The 25,049-nt window shown below is 33.7% G+C and overlaps 4 protein-coding genes and 1 pseudogene across 8 annotated transcripts; 3 read left to right on the forward strand and 2 right to left on the reverse strand.

Annotated features, from left to right (window-relative positions):
• Positions 1-992: 992 nt before the first annotated feature.
• LOC100784275 (uncharacterized) lies at positions 993-8,682 on the reverse strand. The gene is made up of 18 exons (XM_003545514.5): positions 8,338-8,682; positions 7,954-8,071; positions 7,682-7,869; positions 7,458-7,565; positions 6,471-6,535; positions 5,537-5,642; positions 5,097-5,180; positions 4,403-4,549; positions 4,199-4,327; positions 3,612-3,679; positions 2,978-3,011; positions 2,798-2,882; positions 2,370-2,437; positions 2,176-2,289; positions 2,056-2,091; positions 1,805-1,891; positions 1,421-1,512; positions 993-1,302 (listed from the first exon to the last, which is right to left on the reverse strand). The coding sequence occupies exons 1-18, from the start codon at positions 8,464-8,466 to the stop codon at positions 1,206-1,208; spliced, it is 1,755 nt and encodes a 584-aa protein (XP_003545562.1). The 5' UTR covers positions 8,467-8,682; the 3' UTR covers positions 993-1,205.
• A 660-nt stretch (positions 8,683-9,342) lies between these two features.
• LOC100526901 (uncharacterized) lies at positions 9,343-10,852 on the forward strand. Of its 5 annotated transcripts, none has more exons than XM_006595463.4 (2): positions 9,343-9,498; positions 10,186-10,852. In XM_006595463.4, the coding sequence occupies exon 2, from the start codon at positions 10,237-10,239 to the stop codon at positions 10,669-10,671; it is 435 nt and encodes a 144-aa protein (XP_006595526.1). In that variant the 5' UTR covers positions 9,343-9,498; positions 10,186-10,236; the 3' UTR covers positions 10,672-10,852.
• Positions 10,853-11,377: 525 nt separating this feature from the next.
• LOC100785874 (serine/threonine protein phosphatase 2A 59 kDa regulatory subunit B' gamma isoform) lies at positions 11,378-14,780 on the reverse strand. The gene is made up of 2 exons (XM_003545516.5): positions 13,141-14,780; positions 11,378-12,051 (listed from the first exon to the last, which is right to left on the reverse strand). Exons 1-2 carry the CDS (start codon positions 14,359-14,361, stop codon positions 11,662-11,664), a joined length of 1,611 nt encoding a protein of 536 aa, XP_003545564.1. The 5' UTR covers positions 14,362-14,780; the 3' UTR covers positions 11,378-11,661.
• Positions 14,781-16,324: 1,544 nt separating this feature from the next.
• Positions 16,325-20,739, forward strand: LOC100793090 (protein FAM91A1-like; annotated as a pseudogene).
• Positions 20,740-22,212: 1,473 nt separating this feature from the next.
• Positions 22,213-25,049, forward strand: LOC100789588 (plant UBX domain-containing protein 4). The gene is made up of 4 exons (XM_003545518.5): positions 22,213-22,913; positions 23,183-23,498; positions 24,375-24,470; positions 24,566-25,049. The coding sequence occupies exons 1-4, from the start codon at positions 22,453-22,455 to the stop codon at positions 24,947-24,949; spliced, it is 1,257 nt and encodes a 418-aa protein (XP_003545566.1). The 5' UTR covers positions 22,213-22,452; the 3' UTR covers positions 24,950-25,049.

The following is a 25,049-nucleotide window of genomic DNA, read 5'->3' on the forward strand; positions in this document are numbered from 1 at the left end:
AACAAGATGACATTTGACAACGTGAGATCAATATCTAGCATGTTTGGTAGTAAAATTTAATAGAATCAATTTTGCGTTCAAAATTATGACTTTGGCCACATGATGGAAATAATTCGCTTAAGACAATATCAATTACTATTTTTCTTTTAATTGTATTCTTACTTTTATTTAAATATTTATACACTGCATATAAATGAAAGAATCGTTAAGATTAATTTAGGAAGCTAAAAATAATTTTGATATAAACTAACAGATTTAGATAAAACAAACAGAGGAAGTATTGCTTCTTGAAGATGTTATAAGGGTGAGATGACACTAAGAGTCAATTTGTTTAAACTTTTAAAAAATAATTTTGAACAAAATGTTTTTTTTTTAGAAATTGTTTTTAAGAAGTAGATAGAATTTACTTCTTGAAAAAAAACAAAAAAAATTACTTTTTAAAGTAAAAATAATTTAAACAAACTAAAAAAATGCTTATTTTATTTAAAAAACATTATTTTAACAAATAAGTTTAAAATGTACCCTATATCAAAGAAAGCCCTGAATTCACTAAACATATTGATGATAAATTAAGTAATTGTCGTTATAATCCACCATTTAAGTGCCGTAAGGAATGCAGTATGCTGCTATTGATGTTGTTCATCGAGGAAAAATAGAGGAAAAACGTAGACACATCATCTCGTAATACAGAAAGTTATTGTTCATAGTCACTTTTCATAGAAAGTTGTTAAACTCAAAGTTTTATAGAGTAATGCCTGTTTATTTTTTAAATTGATGGTGTTAACATGCTGCTCACAAAGGATTTTGATGAAACGTATTATAAACATCTCATTTTATTGGGGACGGAAAACACATTGGTGCAAATGATAAGTTAGAAAGTATAGATATGACGTTTCTTACAAGCCTAACATATTAGTGATTTGATTTATTGCTCTCTTTACATGCTTCGTTTTGGAACACCCTATGGACAATTTAGATGATATATCTCGGACTTAAAAATAGTTTTCATTTATGTCACCTCACTTGATGTTGAAGTGGTAAAAATGAATCAAAACTTCCCGTTTCCATTGAAGATCAAGAAGGAATGAGATGAAGAGTAAATCTTGAGAAGAACCACAAGAAATTGGATGTGAGGAAAAAACCAATTATGCCACCACATCATCTCTATTTTGTAGGTTGGTTTGAATCATATGTAAAAGTAGTTACTATAACTTGTAATCAAGACCAGCTCCATATTTCCAAGCCTCGAGATGCCGCTTCCACTGGAAACTCGTCTTGGATGGTAATGTATTTAAAAATGGCCTTGCAATACATAGAACATGTGCATAGAATATAAGGGTGTGTTAGTTGGACCTATATGCTTGTTGAATAAGTAAAGAAGCTAATAAGTGGTTTAGAAGGACTATGTAAAGACTTTTACCTCACAATAGGATCAGCAAAGGTCGATAAAAAGGTGTAGTAGCCAAGCCCCAGAAAATGTCTGGACCAATCAAGAAGTACGGGAATACCAACCTGAAACAAGATAAAATGCTAAATCCCCTATATTGAAAAGGTTGTTTCACTAATTATTTATGCCGTATATTTTTATTGACCTCCAACTAGGTGTTAGATGTTTGTTTGTCCAATTAAATGACATAAGAAACTAAGAGATGAACATATAAATTATGTTATGATCTATGTCAGTCAAAGCAGCACAAACATGTAGGAAAAGATGTTTTTTCAGTTTTTAGGTATTTATTCATATTTGCAGTCTTGAAATGAAAAACGGAAAAAGAAGTTACTGATAGCTAAACTCATGAATTACCTGTTTGAATATGGATGGGAGTATTTTAGGATTTGTTAACATAACTAGGCCCAATGTCTTGGAAAGTGGACCAAACTGTACAACATCCTGTAATAAATAATGGATAATTCCTCAGGACAGTCATTGTTCCAGGTTTGAAATTTGATATTGGTTTGGTTCTCATCTCAATTAAAGAATATTTTGTGAAGAACATCTCACAAAGACAAAGCAAAAAACATATCCAGAGTTTCAGACCGGGACAAGAAGTCCACCTGTAGAAATGGTCGGAGCACTGGATCACCAAGCCTCTGCAGAAGTGATAGATAAAATAGAAGCAACAGTAAGTAAGAAAGAACAAAATTATAATCTGAGTCATGAGAGAAATAAACTACCTGCATACAACTAAAATTGGTATATAGAAGTTCATTAATAAAATCTGCGGGAACATTGGACTGTTTCTTTGCTGACATTGCTCTTTGGAACAACCATGAAGCACTCAAGTTGGGCTGCATTATACACAATATTGGCCAGGTATTTAGTTTCATCTACAGTTGCTGAAACAGTCTTTAGAGAAGTTGGAAAGTACCATGTAAGGGTTCAGCAGTGACAAGCTGTATGAGTCAAGATAATCACCATTGATTGCTTCATGTATTCCTTCATTATAATAAAGTGAAAAAAAGAATCAGATTATCTCAATAATGTGCCTATTTTTTGTTGTTAGCTGTTACTTGTTTGAACAACTTCCTAAATCTGTTTCAGCCACATTATATTTTACTGAACTAGGTTGTTCCAATGTAGCTGAAGACAGAAGACAAGGTAAAGAAAAATGGTGGGGAGTTCACTCAATACTCAGAAAAACTAACAGATTCAAAGTTTCATGTCTCACAGATAAAACATAAATAAAACTATGAAACTGAAAATAAAAAACCTCCTGTTCCACAACATTGCAATAGATCTGCTTCAACTAGTTCAAAAGTATACATCAGAAGTTTGAAATTTCACTGAAAGGCTTACCAGCTGACAGTCTCCCCAGGTGCCTGGTCAAACTTCCAAATCCACCAAATGAAACAGGTGATTGTATGCCACTAGCATCACCAAACTACAGAGAATGAAGCTTCATTACTTTAATATTAGTTGATAGATCATAGATGGCTTAATTTTATAGAGGCTTCAGAAGTGTAAAACGCAATTTACCTGTAAAACTCTACTAAAAGCAGCTGGTAGCGGACTGCTAGGTGCTCCACATCATCAAACATTGTACAGTGTCATATTAAAACAAATGACAGGTAAAGATATCAGTAAGAGGAAACGAAATAAATTTAAAACGAACTTGGGAAATAGCAGATGTTAGGTAGAGACAGAGAACACATCAAGTTGAAAGAAAATTTTCTGGTGTTCAATTAAAAGTTGGATGGTTCATTTATTTCCACTTAATGGAGTAGCGCCATCTGGCAGTGACAGGTTAGCCAAAGAAACATTTGAAAATTTCAAAGAGAGACATTATGGAACAGGCATAAGGAAGTTCAACTTATTTAGTAGCTTCCACAGTGAGTTGCCATGCACAATACATGGTTCAAATTCTTACAGGAACCATGAATGACAAAGGAATTAAATGAATGGTGTGTTCTAACTTCTAGTATTAAAATCTTCAAGGTCAAACTACTGGCTGACTGGCTGTATTGCTTTCAGGTGTCAATCTTAAGTGAAGCAAGAACTTTCAGCAAGAGAAAACAAATTGTGTGTGTGTGTGTGATAAGACAGTAATGGGAAGCCTATTGTAGAACTTATCAACTGATTTTTACATACATCTTCTAATACAAATTAATACCTCTGGCGATATGTGGGAAATATTCCATAAATAACTCTCAGTATCTCCAAATTGTCAAGTGAAACACCCTAAACGAAGTTTCAAATTGACATCAGTCAAGCTGATAGCAGTAGAACACCAGTATAGAAGAATGCATCTGGTCAAATATAGATGTCTTGGTTACTTATGTGACTTCAAAAAATAATATTTGAAGAGTGTAAAACTTTATCAGTTAGCATAATCATTACAGAACTGATTGCATAGATACTCTTTAAGTAAACAAGGATAAAAGGCAAGGATAATATGATGTAGATAACTGGAATTGATTAGTAACATAACACCAAGGTAATCACAAACAGTTTTGTGACTTGATAATTCATACACAGACTGCCATTTTCAAGCTTCTAGTTTGGCTGTTAAGAACAGGAAATTGAATAAAAAGATCTCCTTACTTCAAATCTTAGTTTTTTCATAGAAAAAGAAATTTTATTAGAGAAAAGAAAGGAAGCACAGACAAGGGGAGGATAAAATGTCCTCCAAAATGAAAAAATAAAAAAAAATAAAAAAAATGAGCCATCAGAGAACACAATGAAGAAAAGAAAACTAGCCTGATATTCTGGCATCAAATCCCAGTACGCTTCTAATAATTCTTCCAATTTTGGGGATGCAGGTTGAGGTTCCACATAAGTGAACAAATAAGTAGTACGGTCCAAAGGACCTGAGCCTGCTGGAAATGCCTGTGAAGATTTCAGTTAAAGTTCTTAAAAATAGAGATGGGGATACTGTGTTTCTATTGATACAGTAAAAGTTACCTCCCAAAATAATTGTGCTTTTGAATCTCCAACTTTCTTTATTGATGAACTGCTGAATATGACATCACTAGTGGAGTTTGTTTCAAAGCCACGTGCACATGTTCCAACGACAAGGCAAACACCATCAGGCTTCCTCCCACCTCTTATCTGTAAAATCATTGAACATGAAACTTGGAAGAAGCTTCAGGAAAAGGTTTTAATTCTCAGTAGGCACTTATCTATCTTTCATTAAATCAAGTTAGTATATGTAGAACTTTAATGAATAGTAACTTTCTTTAAATTCTCAATGGAGTAGTCAGTCTCATTCGGGTTAATGATGATTCAATCAATAATACTGGATGAAAGAGACCATTATTGTCCTATCCTCCCAGTCTCATAATCATTTAGGAATTTAGTTGGCTAATTACTTATTTAACAGATATTGCATAACTTGCATATTAAATGATGTTGCACGTACATATATTAGTCAATGTGTCCTACATATGCAGGATAGAACACACAACAGAAGACCTTTCTGTTGTGTCACTCGAAGACAATCACCCTTACAAAGATAAACAAAGGAGAACAAACAAATGACAACCAGAGCCTGTATAACGTGATAACATGATGAAAGGAGAAAACATCCTAGTGATAACGTGATGAAAATCATAACTATCTGTAAGAATACGACAATGAATGAAAATATATTCCTGACCTGTTTTACAACAGGGGAGAAGTTTCCCATGGCATCAATTATAAGACGTGATGACAATATTTTGTCCCCAGAAAGTTTCAGAACCTGGAAAAAAAAAATACATGCATTCATGCTTCTTTATCATCAAATAAAAGTTATCATTCTTCAGTCCCATAATTAAATGGTACTTCAAAATTTCCATTTCAATGCTAGGCTCATATATGATATGTTTGCATGCTTCACTGTCGCACCTCAATCTACTGTGCAACTTTTTTTCTGGTACAGTAACTTTCTTTATATAACCCTTTGATGCTTACCTCTAGTTAGGTGGTGTTTATAAATGTGAATATATATGCAGAAATTCAACATATAAAAATTCTGTATTGGCTGCATGGCCTTTAATAAACTAAAACTTGTGACTGCACTAGAATAACTATTTCTAAAAGTTAAGGTAAACTCACTGCAGCATCCTCATATACATTAATGCAGGAAACACCGCACCCCTCAAAAATGACTCCACCAAGGGAGATAAACCGTGTCTTTACAATCTCTATAAGCTTTGCAGGTCTGCAATTGCAAATGGCAAAAATGATTATGATTTTCAACAGAATAATCAATTTTATACTCAAATTACATAATTGTAAACTCTGTGCCTATAGTAAAAATAAAATGCATGTTTCTGTTACGAACCGAAACTAAGCTATTCTATACTAAGCTACACTAAGCTGATATTTCATAATTCTTCTCTTCTTTACTTCTGGTGGAGTACATTATTTATAATATGAGACTAGGTCCAAGTGCTATTGCACGATAGCCAAAACAGAATAACCAAATGGGTGGGGTAGTATTCTGTTATAACAGATTGTGGTAGGTTCGTATGGCACTTGTGTAGTATTGCTATCAGTTTCTGAGAGCTAAGTCCAGATAATATTCAAAATTGTGTGCAATAGTACTAATGGAAGAGTATTCATCATAATAATTCAAGTTTTTTTTTGCATCTGCTTGCACATTTCTTAGTAATTCTATATCCAGTTTGCTACAGCAGATTTTCTGTCCTCTCTTGAAGGAATTATGCAAAATACAACAATTAAGTACGTTATCAAATTAGCTTATTTTGTATTTTAGATAGGTTTAGATTATAATTGAAGTCTTAATTAGAAATATTTTGAATAAAGAAGTGATTTTTCTCCAAAAAATTAAATAATTCAAACATGCACTAAATTAAAGCAACTGCAACCACATATTGTTCATTGCCAAGCCAGACAGAAAATAAAAGAAAAATATTAACTAGATAAGAACATAGATTAAATTATTCATTCATAATTGAAATAGAAAAAAACAATTATTATAATTCTTTACTGGTATATCGAATTAGTTTATGGGAAGGAGACTGACGAGACTCCGAGATTAAGTATGTCGTTGACCCAGATATCCCCTTTCCTTTCAAATCCACATCTGTTCTGCATGGTTCATGAAATTGCCAAAGTGAAGTTAGTGAAAAATAAATTAAAGGGAAGAGTAGGAACCATAAATCCTAGAAAGGTTACAAGAGAAGACACAGCTTGAAGGCAACAGTTGAGACATAGTTATGCCATTTGTGATATATAGCTTTTTGCCTATAGGAGAAACAAACTATTGGTGATTGAATGTTCTTTGAGGAACAAAAAAGAATCAAGCAGCTTGGAAATTACATTGAAGCACTGAACTTAATACTTCTTAATATGTAAACAATGGTCATGTTGTGAGAACTCAAAACTTAACATGAAAATTCAGAAATTCTTAATTTTTAAGCACAAGAAAAAAAATGAATGAATTGAAATAGGATGAAAATTATTCAATGGTTCAATCTTAAGTATATAATTGTAATATAAAAATCACATTCTTTAATTACTTCAAAGACACACATGTATAACACAATAAAGTATCTTGAATTAATATTCATGGAGGATATTAATAATAAAACATTTATCTAACCGTAACAAAAGTCAGAGTAAGACTGCCAGGGTACGTATTTCCTTTTTCTCTACCTTGTAAGCTTGAATGAGTTTCTCCTTTATAAGTTTTTATACAAAATTAAACACTGCTGGGTCTTTTCTCTTGGGATTGACAACTACATTTACTGTTACTAAATACTAATTTTTTGTACTGTTTGATAATATCCCTTGGTTGTTAGATAACTTCATCTTGCAGTGCTCTATGAATTTTGTCAGTTCTTTGTAACAAACAAGACCTCCTTATCCATCTTTTACTGTGTTTAGGCATGTGAATGATGTGATGTATGTTTGAAGTAACTTCAAGACATTAGGTATGGAGAAATACCTAATTGAGATGATTCTTGCTATATATAAATTGGAAACTAAACAGAAGAAGTTCAGGAATTACAGGATTGAATTTTACTGCTGTGGCTCTTTCAATGTCATCTTCTTCCAGGACCCCAACTTCTACAAGTTCCAAGAGCTCCTTAGTTGATATATTCCATTCCTGATCTCTCTAATGATCAAAATAACACAGACAACTCAAAATTAATCCGACCCTTCAAAGAATTTATCGACTCTTTTCTGCGTAGGATTGAATGCTGATATCCCAGTCAATGAAACTGAAATTACCCCTTTTAGCACATTTCTTTCCACAATGGCAACTCGAAGACCCCTAGCACACAAGGCCGTGGCAATGAAGATCCCCAGAGTGCCTCCACACACTAACACATCGTATGATCCCTCTGCTTTGTCAGCAAGATCAGATGAGCCAAACAAGCTTGGGATGGTAGAGACAACTTGCTGAGGCTCTTGCACAACTGCAATGCATACATAAGAAGATTACAAAAATATAAAATTGTCTCATTTCCTAAAGGGTATAAGAATCATTGAATGACATGAACCTTCTTGAGAGGAGCATATGCTTGACCATTGCTGGTCTAATCTTTTCAAGGCTTCATAAGAGTATGCTCCACCAGCACCACCAACTTCTCCACTCACTGAAACACTCTCCATTATCCTCTATAAAAGTAAAAGAATTGAGTTTAATTTTGGTACACTTTTACTGTAAAAATATTTTTGTGTCAACAAACTAGAAAACAGCTTAAATATGACTAATTATTACAAAAGTCAATAATTTTATCATACATGCTAATCCATGATTGAATGTTAGTGTAGAAACCTTAACACTATCATGCATTCCAATTAAACTAAAATAAAATGTCAATCTTTATTTGGACTTGTTACATAGAAAACACACGTGGCATGACACAGTGAAGAATTGGTACCTGGGTTCTGGAGGGAACAGCTTGTGGTCTCGAAAGGAGGGGTCTTCGGCTACATTTCTTGTGTGGGAATGAAGTCCCCACTGAGAGCTGAGATATTCCATTAATGGGCTGAAGCCGAAGCAATAACATAACAAATGAAGCTCAAAAAATTTAGATAATCAAGAGAGTAATTGAAGTAAAGCAAGCAACTGTTTTTTTTCTCTCTTCTTCTCTGTTTGGTTTATCAATTATTATTATCATCATCGAAAAAGGCAAGGAATTTGCGCACCACAAGTGGACACGTTCAACCACCAAAACTGTCTGTGTCCTTTCCTTCCCTATATTTCTCTTTTCTATTTTTCACTTAATTAGATTAGATATGTCTAAGTTACTCCTCTAGATATATCTTTGTCAGATATGATATGAGAAGTAATATTAAATTATTAATGGGATATAGTGAAAAGAAATATATAATTTTTTTTTATATTAATTATAATTTTAATTTAATTTTAAAAATAACAATATTTTTATTTCATTATTTTTAATATAAAACTTATTAATTTTCAATATTTTGTTTGTTTTATGAAAAATTATTTACTTAATAAAAAATTAAAATAAAAAAGAAAAAGAGAAGTTTTCATTTCCCTCCTTCCATTTCAATTGGGGAGAAGGTTTTTTTTATTTCACAAGAAAAAAAAAACACATTTATACTTCCTCTTTTGAACAAATAATAAAAATTTGGTATTTCTATTTTATTTTATTTTTCTTATTTGCTTGCTTCATATTTCCTATGTTTTGCATGATCACATTTGAAAAAATAACACATTTATACTTCCTCTTTTGAACAAATAATAAAAATTTGGTATTTCTATTTTATTTTATTTTTCTTATTTGCTTGCTTCATATTTCCTATGTTTTGCATGATCACATTTGAAAAAATATATATTAATAGTATACTGTTTAATACTTTTTGTTAACATATTTTCATGAAATATTTGTAGGTCTTATTAAATACATATAGTTGTGTAGGCAACAGAGTGGCACTCCACTTTGTCTACTTAATTAATAAAGGTTTCAACTTTGAGGATAAACCTCACCGGTTGTCACAGGGTTTATCGTTTAACGGTTGAAACGAAGCGAAACTTCCAACTTCATCTTCAACCCTGCGCTTCTTTTGAACTGGTAAAAACTTCGATCATTTTTTGCTCTTTAGTCGGTGTTCATTTCAACTCAGAAGTCAGAACATCGGAGCTCATCAAGTATGTTAATCACTTACCACGCATTCACGAATTGGGTCTTGACCAAACCCTAATTAGAAAACTAGTGTTTTTACATTTGTAATTGATTTGTGTGCTTTGGAATCTGAAGATTTTATTATGTGTATTTAGTGTATGATATCTACTTCTCTGAGTGAATGACAATTAGGACTTAAAACAGCCGGAAGTGAACATTGATGATTTTATGAACTTCAATTGTTATTCATTTTTCTGGTCCATTTCCATTCCGTTGTTGTGGGTTTTAAAGTGTGTAGGTACTAGGTAAGGTAAGCCTCACCCTTCAAATTTTCAAGAAAAAAAAAGTTGGAAACTTGTTTCTTTTTCTAGCCATATATGATGGAAACAGACACAGCACAACACACAAGTAAAACAAACAAACCCACATAGGGAAGCATAACTACACGTGCTACTATAGAATCAACGGAAGGTTATGTTATAGTGTCAGTTTTTCCCCCTTTGCAGTTAAAAATTAACTGAGATTACTCATGGTAATTTAAGAGGGAAATGTGTTGGTTGGTTCCTGTTGGAACTTTTATTCAATGTGCATCATTAAAATTGGAAGTCTTTGAATTTCTTAAAACCTTTCTTGCAGATTTGTGCTAGTTTGCAAGGGAAGTTGATTGATTGTAAACTGTTAACAGGCATGGCAAGCTCTTTGACAACATTAGCCATTACCTATTCTCCTGTCAACAATGGTTCCAGGGGTTTCAGAAAGTCTGTTAATGCTTCTAAAGGAAGGTGTTGCATAAAAGCAATGAGGATAGAGAAATCCTTGGAGGAATTGTACAATGTGAAGGTGGAAAGAAAAGTTCCTCCTGAGAGACTAGCCGAGCTTGGAGTTTCAAAATGGTCAGTGTGGAAGACTGGGAAAAGCAGGTTACCTTGGGACTGGCAGGTAGACCAACTGGTGTACGTAGAAGAAGGGGAAGTGAGAGTTGTGCCTGAAGGAAGCAAGCGTTTCATGCAATTTGTGGCCGGAGACTTGGTCCGGTACCCAAAGTGGTTTGAAGCTGACCTATGGTTCAATGGTCCATATCAAGAACGTTATAGTTTCAGAGCATATGGTGATGATCATTGATGAGAAGATGATGCTTGGTAACCACATAAAAGTCACATGCACATCTTATTTGGATGTTTTATGTAATGGATGTTTTTCAAAAGTTATAGTTTTCCAGTTCTAAATGTATTACCAATATTTTTGAATGTTTGTGATACTTTGCCATCATTTAAAAGAAATAGTCCTAAATGCTTCTGTTGTATCCTTTTCATGTTCTGCCTCTGCAAGGCAAGACTTCCCGATGAGTTCATATCGACCAACTTCATATTTTTGTCTTCCAAGCAGGATGTAAAATCCCAAATGTCCATAATCCAAAGTGGAAAATTTAACTCTGCAGTAAGTGCATCATAGTGTTAAGCACACAAATTCAATTTCTTTTTTACAGCCTTCTATAAAAATATTTTAAAAAATGCAGACGAGTACAAGAAAAGTCTCGTTATAAACGTAAGAGCAAACAAGAAATATCTCGTTATAATAAGAATCACGTCATAAACATAAGAGCAAACGTATTCACTTGGAAAGGAGACAGATCCCAACGAACCCAACCCACAAAGGTTAAGTAATAAATAAGAAATAGATCCACTGAAAAGCACCAAACTCCGAACGTGTAATGACCCCCCTCTAGAAAGAAAAAAAAAATGGATCCACTGTGACAAGCAGTTCAGCCAGCCAAGAACAAATAACTGCCAGAGGGAACAATGGGTTGGGATCTTTTTCTGCAAAAGGCTAAAAGAAATAGAAATTTTACTAATGTTAAAATTACATAAATATGGCAAAAGAAAAGGATTGTTTTTGTATCACTGCATAATCTCAATGGCTAGACTTCTAAACAAACACTGCCTATTATAAACTACATTCCTTATGATACATAGTACAACCCATGATTCCAGAACAGATGATGGAGACGAAAAAGCCCAGAAACAAGGAGCAGCCTGATATCCACATCAACCCCCATTCACCTTTGTTCCTCATCATGGGGTCAGAACAAACAATTTGGATCTCTGATGGCTCTCAACCACCTGCAGTTGCCAATTGATTCGCACTGGTAGCAATTGCAACAGAGGACACAAACCTTGACACAAGGATGGCCTCACTGCTTACAGCATTAGCTGCAGCAACATCTTCCAGTTGTTTCCATATGGATTCTCGCTTTTCTTGCTTCTCCCTATCCTTGATTTCTTCTTCTTGGAATCTCTTCAAGCATTCATCAAAAAGTGCCTGGTCAGCATCAGAGAATATTTTTCTAACATTCATGGTCAAGCTCTGAACTGCTTGATTCCAATGGTCCCGTATATTTTTCTCCATAGCAGGGAAGATTATAGGCAGTATCACTTTGCTGTTTTGTAAGATCAAATTTCGAATATGATCATTGTTCCACAGAAACAGTGCTCGTTCAGCTACCTGCCAACAAAATCAAGTCAACATCAAATCTAATTCTGAGACTGATTCCAGATAATAAAACTAAAGTATGTTGTATTGTAGCACTGCAGCTTGTAACACAGAACACAAATCTACAAAATCTTTAGTTGTCACAAATACAAGTTCTAACATGAAAGACAACCATATTATAAAATATTTTGTTGTTTAACTTTCAAGCAAAATCCAATAATCATTTCATATGAAATTATGAATAAGTATCAAATTTCTGAGATTTAAAATAAGTCTATAGTTGTCCCAAATACAAGTTTTAACATAAAAGAAAACCATATATAAGATATCCAAATAATCAATGAAATTATGAATTGACATCAAATTTGAGATTTAATAAGATATCCAAATAATAATGAAAGGAAGAAGGAATGTCGAGTCACAACATCTTTATGTAAAAAGTTCAGCAGTGCCACATCTGAACCCAACTCCAAGAAAAAAAAAAAGAGTAAAAACCCTAACTACCACTGAAGTTTCATGAAATTACACGAACACCCCTGCCTTTTTCTACTCCTACACTAACCTCCCTTTGTTATTTAAAAATATACATTGACATCCCCTTATACATTACATTAACCCCCTTATGTTATTTAAAAGCATACAATGGCACCCCCTTAATTGTTTGAAAAATATCACATCAGGCTCTCCTAAAGGGAGATTACTGTAAATGTTAAAAAAACAGGGGAGATTTGTGTAATTATACAAAGCCTCGGGTGGATTATGTAATTTACTCAAAAGAAAAAGAAATGGCAATGAAAAAAAGGTAATATTAATGTAACATAGTTTGCCTTTCTGGTATCAATACAAGTGCTCTGATCTGATGGCTGAGCTGCTTACCTTTGATAAATTTATTGCAGTTTCGACTAGTAATCAACAAATATTAGAGAAATAGAATGATAGCATCTAAGATAGCTAAGACAAGCGAAGTGGGAAAGGAAGTGAATAACATAGAAATAGAGATAGAGAGCTGAGGTCACAGGTGTTAGCAAATGCTAATAAAATGAATGCAGACAGAAGACATCACAAATGAAAAAAAAAAATATGGGGGAATTTTGTAAGCACCTGAAAGTGTAAGCTATTGAGGCATCTACCAATTTGTCGAAATAGTGGGATCACACATCGCTGAAATTCTGCTGCTTGAGTTGCCTCTAAAACTTCCTCCAACTCACTAAGGAACATTACCTCCTTTGCACTATTAGTTATCGGCCAATATTTCAAAAGACCTCTTACCACAGTATCAGCTAGTTTGACGTCCTTCTCAACAAACTGAGTAATGCAATAAGAAAGCTGTTGATGATAAAGTGCAACACACTTAGGCTTGTGGAGCGGGATCAATGCACGGGCCAGAAACAGCTTATGCTCTTCCTTCAAAGGCAAAGCAAAACCATTGATTATGCTGCCCAATATTTCAAGCAACTCTGCAATCCCACTGTGTTTCTCTGTCTCAAATATGAACCTGTAAAAGATATTGTTGATAGCTTTTCTAATGAATGGCCGATGCACCATGAACTTCCCATAAATGCGGTGAAGGATAGTCTTCAGGTAATCCCTCTCTCTTTGGTCTTCCGAGTCAAAAAGGTCAAGCAGCCTCAACACAAACGAATGATCAATGTATCTTTTAGCAAGCTTAGCATCCATCTCAGGTGAAGCCACAAATCTAAAGAGAAATTCATACACAATCTGCAGATGAGGCCACGCTGGTTCCAAAACAGTTTCCTCTTCGTCAGGCTCACCCATGTCTGCCAACCTTCCATCATGATTGGAAGAAGGCAGAGTGCGAAATAAATTGGTTGCCACCATCTTGGTCATCTCCTGCATCACTAACTCGTTGAACTTCGAACTCACGGATGAAACATAATCAACAAGCTCAAGTAGAGTTTGCCGCTTCACATCCTTCTCTTTGAGATGCTTGGCAGGATCATTGAAATCAAACACAACACAGCACAAATTCAACTTTCTAATAAAAAGATTATGCTTCTCCGAGCTAGGAACATCCCTGAAACTAGGCAAAGCCTCATAAGCTGCAGAAGCCATTACTGAACCTGTAGTAGGAGCTGATTTCTTAGATTGGTTTGAATAGTGTTGAGCAATAGTCTCATTCCCAGAACGAGACCCAACTGAACCAGAACTTGAAGATTTTGAAGAAACTGAATTGGATTTCAAGAGGGTATTAGAAGATGAGTTCAGTGAGAAACCATCATTGAAACCTCCTTCCCCGTTTGAATTATTGTGAGATGATTTTGAGGGTTTGCGAGGTATTTTACCGAATATCTGTTTAATCATATCTAGAAAAAACCCAACCCCAACTATCTACAAAAGAATCAAACTTTCACAACCTCGATCAATAACATTATAGAAAACAAGTAATGAAACACGTGGGAGGGTGCGATTTAAGCATACCCAAATACCCTAATCCCAAACCCATACCACGGAAAACATCAGTGAAATTTGTACTCATAAATTCACGGATTGTGGGTGCATGGGCTAGGGCGTGAAGAAATTGACGGAATGAAGAAGTGGAAAGAACTTACATTGAGAATAAGAGTGAGAAGATGCTACGAGAGTGGAAGAAAATGCAAGAAAATTAGAGATAGTGAAGTTAAAAAGAAGGAATTTGGTCACAGGAAATTAGCCCTAGTGAGAGAAAGCTGATAATGTATGTGGCCCAATTTTGATATTTAAATTTTATTAAGAGAAAAGTCAGTCACAAGTTCTCTTGTATGCTCTTTTAAATATATATTTTTATTGTCCTAAAAGCATACATTTTATTATTAATTAAATTAAAATTTATTAAAAATTATATTTTTTATGAATCTCACTTCTCATTTAATCAATTTTGTATTTTGTATTTTTTATTATATTTAATCAATAATATTTTTTTACATAATTAAAAAATATGTTAAAGAATATGTCTTTAATATTTTTTATAATGTAAGTAGTATTTTAATATGTGCATTTTCTTAAATAAATATTGATTTCTATACAATTGAAATTTATAATTAGTTAATGTTATATTTACGTACATAAGTTTTATCAAATTAAATGAATTATATAAAATAATTAATTTTTTACTCTCTACCCAAAGATACTATGAGTTTACCTAAAAATTTTTATCAAATTAATTCATAAAATTTGAAATTATATAATATTAAAAAATAAAACTTTGTCAAATAGACTAAAATGGTACTGCCATTTTATTAAGTATATGTTTTTTTTTATGAATCGAACATAATAACTTTATAATAATTTTATTAAGTATATGTTTGGGAATTAATATAGTTAAGTAATTTACAAGTTAGTTAACTAAATTTTTTAATAAAAAAGGAAAGAAAAATAGTTATTAGAAGTGTTATTTTAAAAAAAAAAAATAACTTGAAAGTTTTGATTTAATTATAGAAGCAACAGTATGACTTACCATTATCTTTGGGAAAACTAATTAAAACTTGACCAACAAAAGGTAAAGATTGCATTTTTTTCAGTTTTTTTCTTCTTTTTAATTTTAAAAAATTATAGTAGCAATTTTTACTCTCGACTAATTAATATTCTTATTTCCAATAAATTCCGCATGCATATTTTTTTACATATTTACATGTGCATACTTAATCACTTTATTTTTTATTTTTTTATGTAAATATACATTGCACAATAATAATAATTTATTTTTCAATTTGAAGTCAGTTTACTTATAATGACCCACCTCACATGACTTAATTGCTTGGGTGTCTTTTTTTCTAAGTTTTTTTTATATAAAAAAAATCAGTTATGAGAATTGTTGTTAAAGTTTTCAAAATTCCACCTTGCAAAATTTTAATTTAGCATTTTTTTCTCAATATCAAATTTAATAACTTTAAGAAAAATTTCTACGAAATGTTATACCAAAAAACCACTTTCTTTAAAATGAGATAAACGTGCAAGATAATATTTTTTTTCAAAAGTCAATATGGCCAATTGCGAATAAAAATTGAGATGAATATTTTAATAATTTTAAAGTTTAAGAAATAAAGTGATAAAGAGTTCGAACTAAAAGAATTAAAAAAAAATTATGACTAACTTAGTTACTAAAATTCATACAAACTTAATTTGGACTATTAGAAAGTACAATAAGGCTTAAATAATATGTTGGAGTTAATGAGTTTGACAAGACCAATAAGGTCTATTTAGAATAGTTTAGAAATACTATTTTAGTAGTTGATTTTAGATTTTAGACTTTCATAACAATTAAAAACTTCTTTTTTATCAATTGTTTATGGATTTTAAGTTTATTACCCAGTACCGAGTCAAGTAACATTTTTGTCATTATTAGTTGGATAGGTTCTAAGTGTTTCGGTTCCTTTTGTTTCCTTTCATATAGCTTGTATAAAAAAGGATACTGAACAAGTCAATAGCAAAAGAACTTTTGCCAACTCAACCTGTGGATTGAGCGATGCCAGGCAGTTTTTCTTGTGAACCTTACCTTGGAGGAATTTAAGGTTGGGTATGTCTTTCACCCTTATAAAATAGAGGAGGTTCACTTATTATGCTATTCATTGACAATAATAAAAAAAACTTCTGGAGAAATTCTAATAATACACCCTTTATATACTCTTCAATGCGAAATCTCATGTTGTACTAATAGAGATTGAGCCCAAGTTATTTGGTGGGATTAGTATGAAACTTTATCCAATAAAAAAAAATTGTACGACAATAAGCCTTGGGACCAATGGAAATCCTAATATTCCTCATAACTTTTTGTTGATTTAGTCTCATCTTTTCGTCTATTTTATAGAAATTGTCAAAGGAGGAAATGGCCACAATAGACAAAGTTTGTTTGTATGGAAGAAGCAAATTCATTTGTCATGTTTGATCCTGACATTGTAAGGGGTCTTTGCAAACGGGGACTGGTCTATTTTGATGTTCCTATTTATCCTGAAGATCGGTTTAAAGGTTTGTTCTAAGGGTTTAAGTGATGTTCTATTTTAAAGTGGGGAACTGCTACGCGCAAAAGTAGTTTTGATGTTCTACGAGTTTATTTGTTAAGCTTCATAATTTTAATAAGTAGGGTTATTCATCAGTTTAGTTTGGTCTTAATTTAGGAACCTGACAATTTAATTGACCACATTGGTTACAACAAAATTGAAAACTAACATATTTGTTTATAGCGACATGACTCAACCAAACCAAACCTATTGGAAGCTAGTTTGATTTATTAATTTAATATGATTGGCATGGATTTTTTCTAAGCTAGTTTTACAAGAACAACATCATCCTTGAGGGTATGATTATATGAGAGATTATGAAGAAAAAAGAAGGCAGAGAAAAGGCCTATGGTAGTCTTTCAACATTTTCTCCTTTTGACAGTCTTCTAAAAAGAAGAGAATTGAAATAAATAAAAAATTCGTTATTCCTCATTTCTTGTTCTTAACCTTCATTCTTTCGTGATTTCTTTCTTCCATTTTCCTTCTTAACTTCCAAACACATCCTAAATGATTAAATATATCCAATGTAATAGAAACTCACTAGTCAACACATTTTGTATCAGAGTAAAGTTCATAGAAATAACAATTCCGGCAAAAGTTAAACCAAATAAAGCAACCCAATTTGGTCAAGTTTGATCCTTAGCCTCAAATATTTCAACTGAAATAAAGACTTGTAGCAAAAAGTAACTAGCATGAGCTCGTAAAAAAAGAAGTTTTTGAATTAGGCCACAGAAGCCTAAGACGCATTCAAATATGCAATGCATTATTTTCCAAAGGTTGTCTCTTATAAATGTGATTTCAATAATCTTTATGTTTATGGTGGTTCAGTTTCCCGGCTTGAAGGTTTTGTTTCCAAAAGGGAGCAGTCTTATGAAGATCCTATTGAAGAGTAAAGTAGCTGTTTCAGTTTGTGTTTCCACATTTTTGTTCAAATAGCTTACTTCTATATAGTTTGACCCTAATGCTAGAGCTATTTTTTTCAGGCTGTTGTATGCAGTTTTTGTAGTTTCAAATGAAAATGTAACAGTTAGGGACTTGGCAACAACCCTACAGGCTGATTTGTCACAGTTGCAAGCTGCTGCTGCTTTTGGGTGTCGATTGGGATGGGCAACAAAAGTACTTGATCCAGAATCTATTATTGGAGATTCAACTATACTTGCATCTCCTGTTGCAAGTACAACTAGTGATGAAAATGCTTTTGTTGCTAGTCAAAATTATAAGAATACTCTTTTTGCTAATGACTCCATTCAACAAGGGGATGCTTCAGCTTCAGGGAACAATGGACCTCGTTCTTCCTACACTCGAGTTGCTTTCATAGTTGATGCTAATATTACATCCTATCTTATGATGGGATCTGTTTCACCAGGTTGATAGCCTTCACTCTTAGCCTCTTCAAGCTTAAATTATTTCCTATAGTTTTATTTTTTTAATAGTTATTATTATTCTTAAAGGCAACTTGGATAAATTTCTCAACAAATACTAAGAAGAAAATAAAATTTTAACTACTCATTATGACTTGTTGTTACTTAATAATATTTTTGAAACTTTGATTTTTAACATTGTTAAATGACGTCGTGTGATCCGGTAGCCGATCTCACCTAGTGAGATAAGGCTTTGTTGTTGTATTAAGACAGGGCTTTGTTGTTGTATTAAGACTTGTATGTCTCAAAATTGGTTTTTGCTTTTGACTAAATTATACTTCTTGCCAAACTTTGCAGGCCTGAAATCTCATGCTATTACACTCTCATGCAAGGATCTTAGTACCTTGGAGGGTGCAACATATGAGGGAGAAATACAGGAATTTGCTAACCATTTATTTAGTCTACGTTGTGTCTTAGAGTGTCTACAATCAGGTGGAATAGTTACCAACATAAAAGAAGAGGGAAGTTCTGATAAGCTGAGTATGATTACCTCAAGTAATGATGGGCCAGTTCTGAGATAGATGAAAGTTATTTGGTTATTAAATCAGGAGATTGTAGTGTTTTAGAAACTGTGATAAATAATGAGGATCTAATAAATTCTGATTCATAGAAGCTTGTGGAGGCTTCTATTTACACGGACCGTGTTTCTAGTGGAATAGATGATGAAACTCGTTCCATTACTTTGGAGGATAGCAGTGATCATATCCACGAAGCTGACAAGGCACACACAAAATTTGATGGTAATGAGAAACTAGCAGTATTTGAAAGTTAGATGTTAAGACAGGAATGCTGAAAAGGAAAAAGAAATATCATGTAGACGTTCTTCGCTCTGAAAGTGGCTTCTCTTGCACCAACAACTCTTGATCATTTGTTTCTTCGCGACTATGGTATACTTGTGTCCATAGTGCCTCTTCCTCATTCAACAATTCTTCCTAGACCTACAGGTCCAGTTCATTTTGGTCCTCCCGCATATTCTTCTATGAGTCCTTGGATGAAATTGGTTTTACACTCAACTGCAGGTAGTGGCCCTCTATAAGTTGTTCTGATTAAAGGACAGTGCCTGCGCTTGCTTCCTGCACCATTGGCTGGTTGTGAGAAAGCCCTTATATGGTCTTGGGATGGTTCCACGATAGGAGAGTTAGGAAGGAAGCTTGAAGGAAATTTAGTGAAGGGAAGTATCCTCTTGCAGTGCTTAAATTCACTTCTTAAACATTCAGCTGTGTTGGTGCTGCCTCTTGGTAGATGTGATCTTAATGAATATGGAAAATTGACTACTTTGGATATCCCTTTACCCTTGAAGAATGCTGATGGATCAATTCCCTCTGTCGGAAAAGAGCTAGGACTAAATGAAAAGGAAGATTCTAAGTTGAATTCTTTATTGACCAATTTGGCCAACAAAATGAAATTGTGGACTGTTGGTTATATTAGACTATTGAAATTATTTAATGGAACAAAATCAGACCAATTTTCTTCAGAAGAGAAATATGAATGGGTGCCATTGAGTGTGGAATTTGGAATGCCATTATTTAGTCCAACGTGGTGCAATAGTATATGTAGAAGGATAGTTTCATCAGAGTTGCTTCAATCTGGCTCATTTGGTGAACACTATGATGAAATGCAAAACGAAAAAATTGCATGATATTTGTGATGGGTACCAATCAACAGGTCCCATTACAAAGCTTCTTTACCAGAAAGAGCAAGCTTTTGGACAGCCTGTGGACCCTGCCAGTGGAAGATGGAATTCACTAGTGGATCTTTCTCCCATTTCTGGCGCATTAAGTGTGCGCCAGAGGTTAAAACTTGTTAATCGACAACATTGGCAAAATGAAATTTTGAGCTGTGATGGCAGTTTTCTTAGGTTTGTTGCTAAATTTCTATCAATTCAATGCTTAAAGTTGCTTAACTTTTTGTTAGATAAAGTTCTATTACCAATATCTTGGCAAACAATAATCAAAAAGATATTTTTCTGTATGGCTCACAATCTTGATTTCCTAATCATCCCAAGCCTACTATTAAATGGTGCATGCAGATCATACACATTACTTCCTGCCCATGAAGCTGCCACAAAACCAATTAAAGAATCCCTTGAAGCCGTTACAACCAATACGATAAAAACTGAACCAGAAGAAAATGATAGTAAAGAAGCAATCCTTCGTGGAGTTAATCTTATTTTTGATGGTTCTAGGTTGCTTCCATTTGATATAGGTGCTTGTCTCCAAGCTCGCCAACCTATATCCTTGATAATTGATGCAGCTGCTGCCTCAACATATGCACCATTCCAATAGTCATGAAGTCATTAATCCTTTTAAGTTATTCCACTTCAGATGCAATTACACTGTCTAACTTGAGCTTAGGTTGAAGGTAAAGGTTAATTTCTTTTTGGTTAGTGTTTGTGTGTTTTACCTGTTCAGTGTCACTTCTATGGATTTTGTAAGCATTACTACTTAAATAATGCATGTTGTTTCTGTTTCAGATTTTGCTAGATTAAGAAATTCAACATTATTCTAGAGATGTGAAAAGTGAAAAGAGGAAATACGAAACAATCCTTAAACAATGTATATATGATAGGATTTTTTTTTTCTTTTTCTCCTGTCAGTAAGAAAAGGACATGAAGTCACCTTTGGCTCAAATTTCAGCAAAACATAGCCATTGGAAACTTTTTTTTACCGTCTCACATGATGTGAACTAATTGTCTTTTACTTCAGTGGCTTCCTTATGGTCCATGTGTAATATCGATCTATTGTCTTATGTTTGATCTTGTAAGCCAACATTATATGATTGTAAAACACAACATGTAACTAATAAGGATAAATAACTGGTGTCTGGCATGTGGTTGGATGATTAGTCTTCTTTAGATGCAAAGTGTTTCCTTCAATTATAATATATGAAAATATCACATTTTATACTATCTTAAATTATTTTTTAATTTTAGTTTTCAGATTAGTTTTTCCAAAGTAAAACAATTATAATGTAAAAAAGGTGACTTCTTCCTTTAATTTGAATCCAATAGACATCTTAGATAAGTCTCGGCCCATATAATTGAAAAAGTCAAATTATAAGGTCACAATTCACAAACATTACCGAAAAACACATCAAAAGGCAAATAGATTTTCACAATAATTACTTGTGATAAATGAGAGCAAAAATTGTGAGGAAATTAAAATAAAATAAAGATACTTTTCACGATTTTTTTTTAAAAACAATTCTATTCAGAATATTCTCCAACATTAAATATAGAAACATCTCTCAATGAAAATTTCACCTTTAATTAATCACGTAGTGGGAAGACTAGTCCTAAAAAACATTTATTTTTATATAACTAAAATTTATAAAAATAAATGTTTAAATATATAAATTATATTTTAAATTTATGATAAAAAAAAAGTTATATGTCTTACAATATTTCTTTTAATTATTGCTATTTTCTTTAAAAAGTTATTGAAATTCAATTTAAAAATAAAGATGGAAATGATAGATTAAAACTTAAAAAAGATAAATAAATAAGAAAATCAAATATCAAGTATAACTCTTAGAAATTTTTGTTTGAAGGACTATTTTATTATTCTCAGGATGTGAATAATTCTTAGGATTAATATCATAGTCATTGAAGAATAACTCAACAGGATAGTCATTCAACATGTTATCCCTCGTAAATCATTCTTAAAAATACTCTCACTTAAGATATGGGTAAGATATTTTTATTTTGTATAAAATATTATTTTTATTTTTTAAAAAAAGCTGCGTTAATGAAGATTGATAATTTGATAAGAGATGATTTGCGTTCCCAACAGTCCACGCAAGGTACCCGGCTGTGGCCAGCGAGAGTTGAAGAAATAAAGCGAAAACTGAAAAAGTGTAGAAAACGGTGTCGTATGACTGATTGCGTGGCAAGTGAGGTAGTGTGTGTGTGTGTATATATATATATATAACGTAGGAGATTGTAAAAGACTCTGTGAAGTGTGCGTGAGAAAGGAACAGAGAGAAGAAAAAGAAAAAAGATGGAAGGAGAGAAAGAGAATCCCGATTGTAACGCCACTTTGGTGAACTCCTTCTGCGAAATCACTTCCTCTTCCAAAGAAGAAGCCCTTTTCTTTTTGGAGAGCCACAATTTCGACCTAGACGCCGCCGTTTCGACTTTCCTCGACAACGCCAACAACCCTCTCATCCCTCAAAACGACGACGTCGTTGTCGCCGCAAACCCAAACCCCAACTCCGTTTCCCCTCCCTCCGATTCTCACTCCCCGGACTTCAACCCTTCCAGGTCTCCTTCGCCGTCTCCGTCGCCGACTCGCACGCCCTACGAGCTCCGATCCCGCAGGTCTCTCGGCAAGAAACCCTCCACCAGCCGCCAAGGCAAAATTCGCACTCTCGGCGATCTCAAACGCTCCTCCCGCGATGATGATTCCGATTCCGATCCCGATTTCGAACCCGACGAGTACTACACCGGCGGCGAAAAGAGGTATTCATGTAAATTGATTATATTAATTGTTGGAAAGTCGCCTTAATTGCAATCACCCCTGGCCCACCTTAGTTGTGTTGGGTAGCCTGGTAAATGAGGTATGCTAGAGATTTCACATATGAATAGTGATATGACCAAAATAGAATATATGAGGGACAACCTGTTGAGTTAGGACCAAATTCGTATTCTAAGACTACGATTGTGAGATAATAAGATCCAATGTGGCTTTTTTCGTTGTAATGTGTTTATATATTTGATGCTACATGCAGTGGGATGCTTGTTCGAGATCCTACCAGAGGAAACAGCAACAACAACAACAGTGTGGATGATATCTTTGATCAAGCGAGGCAGGTTGCTGTTGATGCACCTCCGGAGAATCCTCGAAGCTCGTCGAGGTCGGGAAGTTTTAGTGGCACGGCGAGGTTGCTCTCTGGAGAGAGATTGCCATCTGCTGCTGCTGCTGCTCCTGCTCCTCAGCGTGTAGAGGAAGTTACCCACACTGTCACTTTCTGGAGGAATGGGTTCTCTGTCAATGATGGTCCTCTACGGAGGTTGGATGATCCGCAAAACGCACCGTTTCTGGAGGTAGTTTGCCATTACTTTTGCTTCCAAAAGCTCTTGTTCGTAGGCTTTTATTCATATCTTATGTTTATCTTCTGAGGGTGCATGTGCATTTGGGGAAATAGTTTAATTAAGTGTGTTTATTGAATAAGGATTTGTTTACATAAATTTTTTCTATAAGCCAATTCATAGGAGAAGGAAATAAGAAAAGGAAAAATAAGAATTTTAAAACTTTGTTATGCTTAAGTTTTTAATAAGAGGTTGGTGATAGTGATTTTGGCTGCAGTATCAAGGTTTCTTGAAGTGTATGTGGCTGCAATTGTGACCGCAGTTGTTGCAACTTTCCATAATATCATGAAAATTGATGAAACCACAGTCGCAATTTAAAACCTCGTGCATAAGTTTATTTATTGAACTTCTGTCATTTAACTTCTCCAAAAGTGGATTTTGACTTGTGCTGTTGGGCATGAGCTAATCTTAACTTATTAGAAAAGCTTAATTCATTTTACCTTTTTATTTTCTTCTCCTATGAATGTCTATTGAAAAGTTAATCCAGATAGGATTTAAGTGCTTATCAAATAAGCATTTATTTATACGTTATAAGCTTATTGAATGAAAGAGGAAATAGGGCTAGCTTGTTTTCTTATAAGTTGTAAGTTATTTTTATAAGCTATGTTGAATAACTTATTGAAATAAGCTTACAATTTTTTTAAAAAAAGTTCATGAACAGTCAGGCTATTTTTATAAGCTCTTTCAAATATTTATACAAGTGCTCATGTCATAAAATAAGCTTAAATAAGCTCTTTCAAGTACACTAAAGTTAATACTGCTTTCAGCACGGCAATGTGTGAAAGCTGTTCCAATATAGAGCATGCTAATCATTTGTTTACCTCAATATAGAGCATAAAGAAGTCCGAATGTCCCAAAGAGCTTGAGCCAGCAGATAGGAGGACTGCTGTCCATGTCAACCTCACAAGGCGGGATGAAGACTACCCTGTATTCCCTTTTCTATTTTCTAGTTTTTTGCATCTATCTATCATCCTATTTAAGGTTTTTACATTTTCTTTTTCCTTTTGCCAAAATGTATGCAGGAACCAGTGAAGCCACGCCATCGTGCTTTCCAGGGTGTTGGAAGAACTTTAGGTAGCACCAGCTCCAGCAATGATGAACCTATTCAAACAACTGGTGCTTCACCAAGTACTGCTCCATTGCCAACAATGGGTTTAATTGTAGATGAGGCACAGTCAGTGACATCAATCCAGCTGAGGTTGGCTGATGGCACACGCATGGTTTCTCGCTTCAATCACCATCATACAATCCGAGATGTTCGAGCATTCATTGATGCATCAAGACCCGGGGGTGTAAGAAGTTACCAACTGCAGTCAATGGGTTTTCCTCCCAAACAACTCGCTAATTTGGACCAGACTATAGAACAAGCTGGTATTGCCAACTCAGTTGTCATCCAAAAGTTGTAGGTTGTTTACCAGATTCTATTTTCAGTCGACTTGAAATTACTATTTTTATGCTTAAACATTGATTGATCTACTTATATTTTATTAGTGAATTTGATAAAAA

The sequence above is a fragment of the Glycine max genome, chromosome 14 (assembly GCF_000004515.6).
Source record: "Glycine max cultivar Williams 82 chromosome 14, Glycine_max_v4.0, whole genome shotgun sequence".
Lineage (NCBI taxonomy): Eukaryota > Viridiplantae > Streptophyta > Magnoliopsida > Fabales > Fabaceae > Glycine > Glycine max.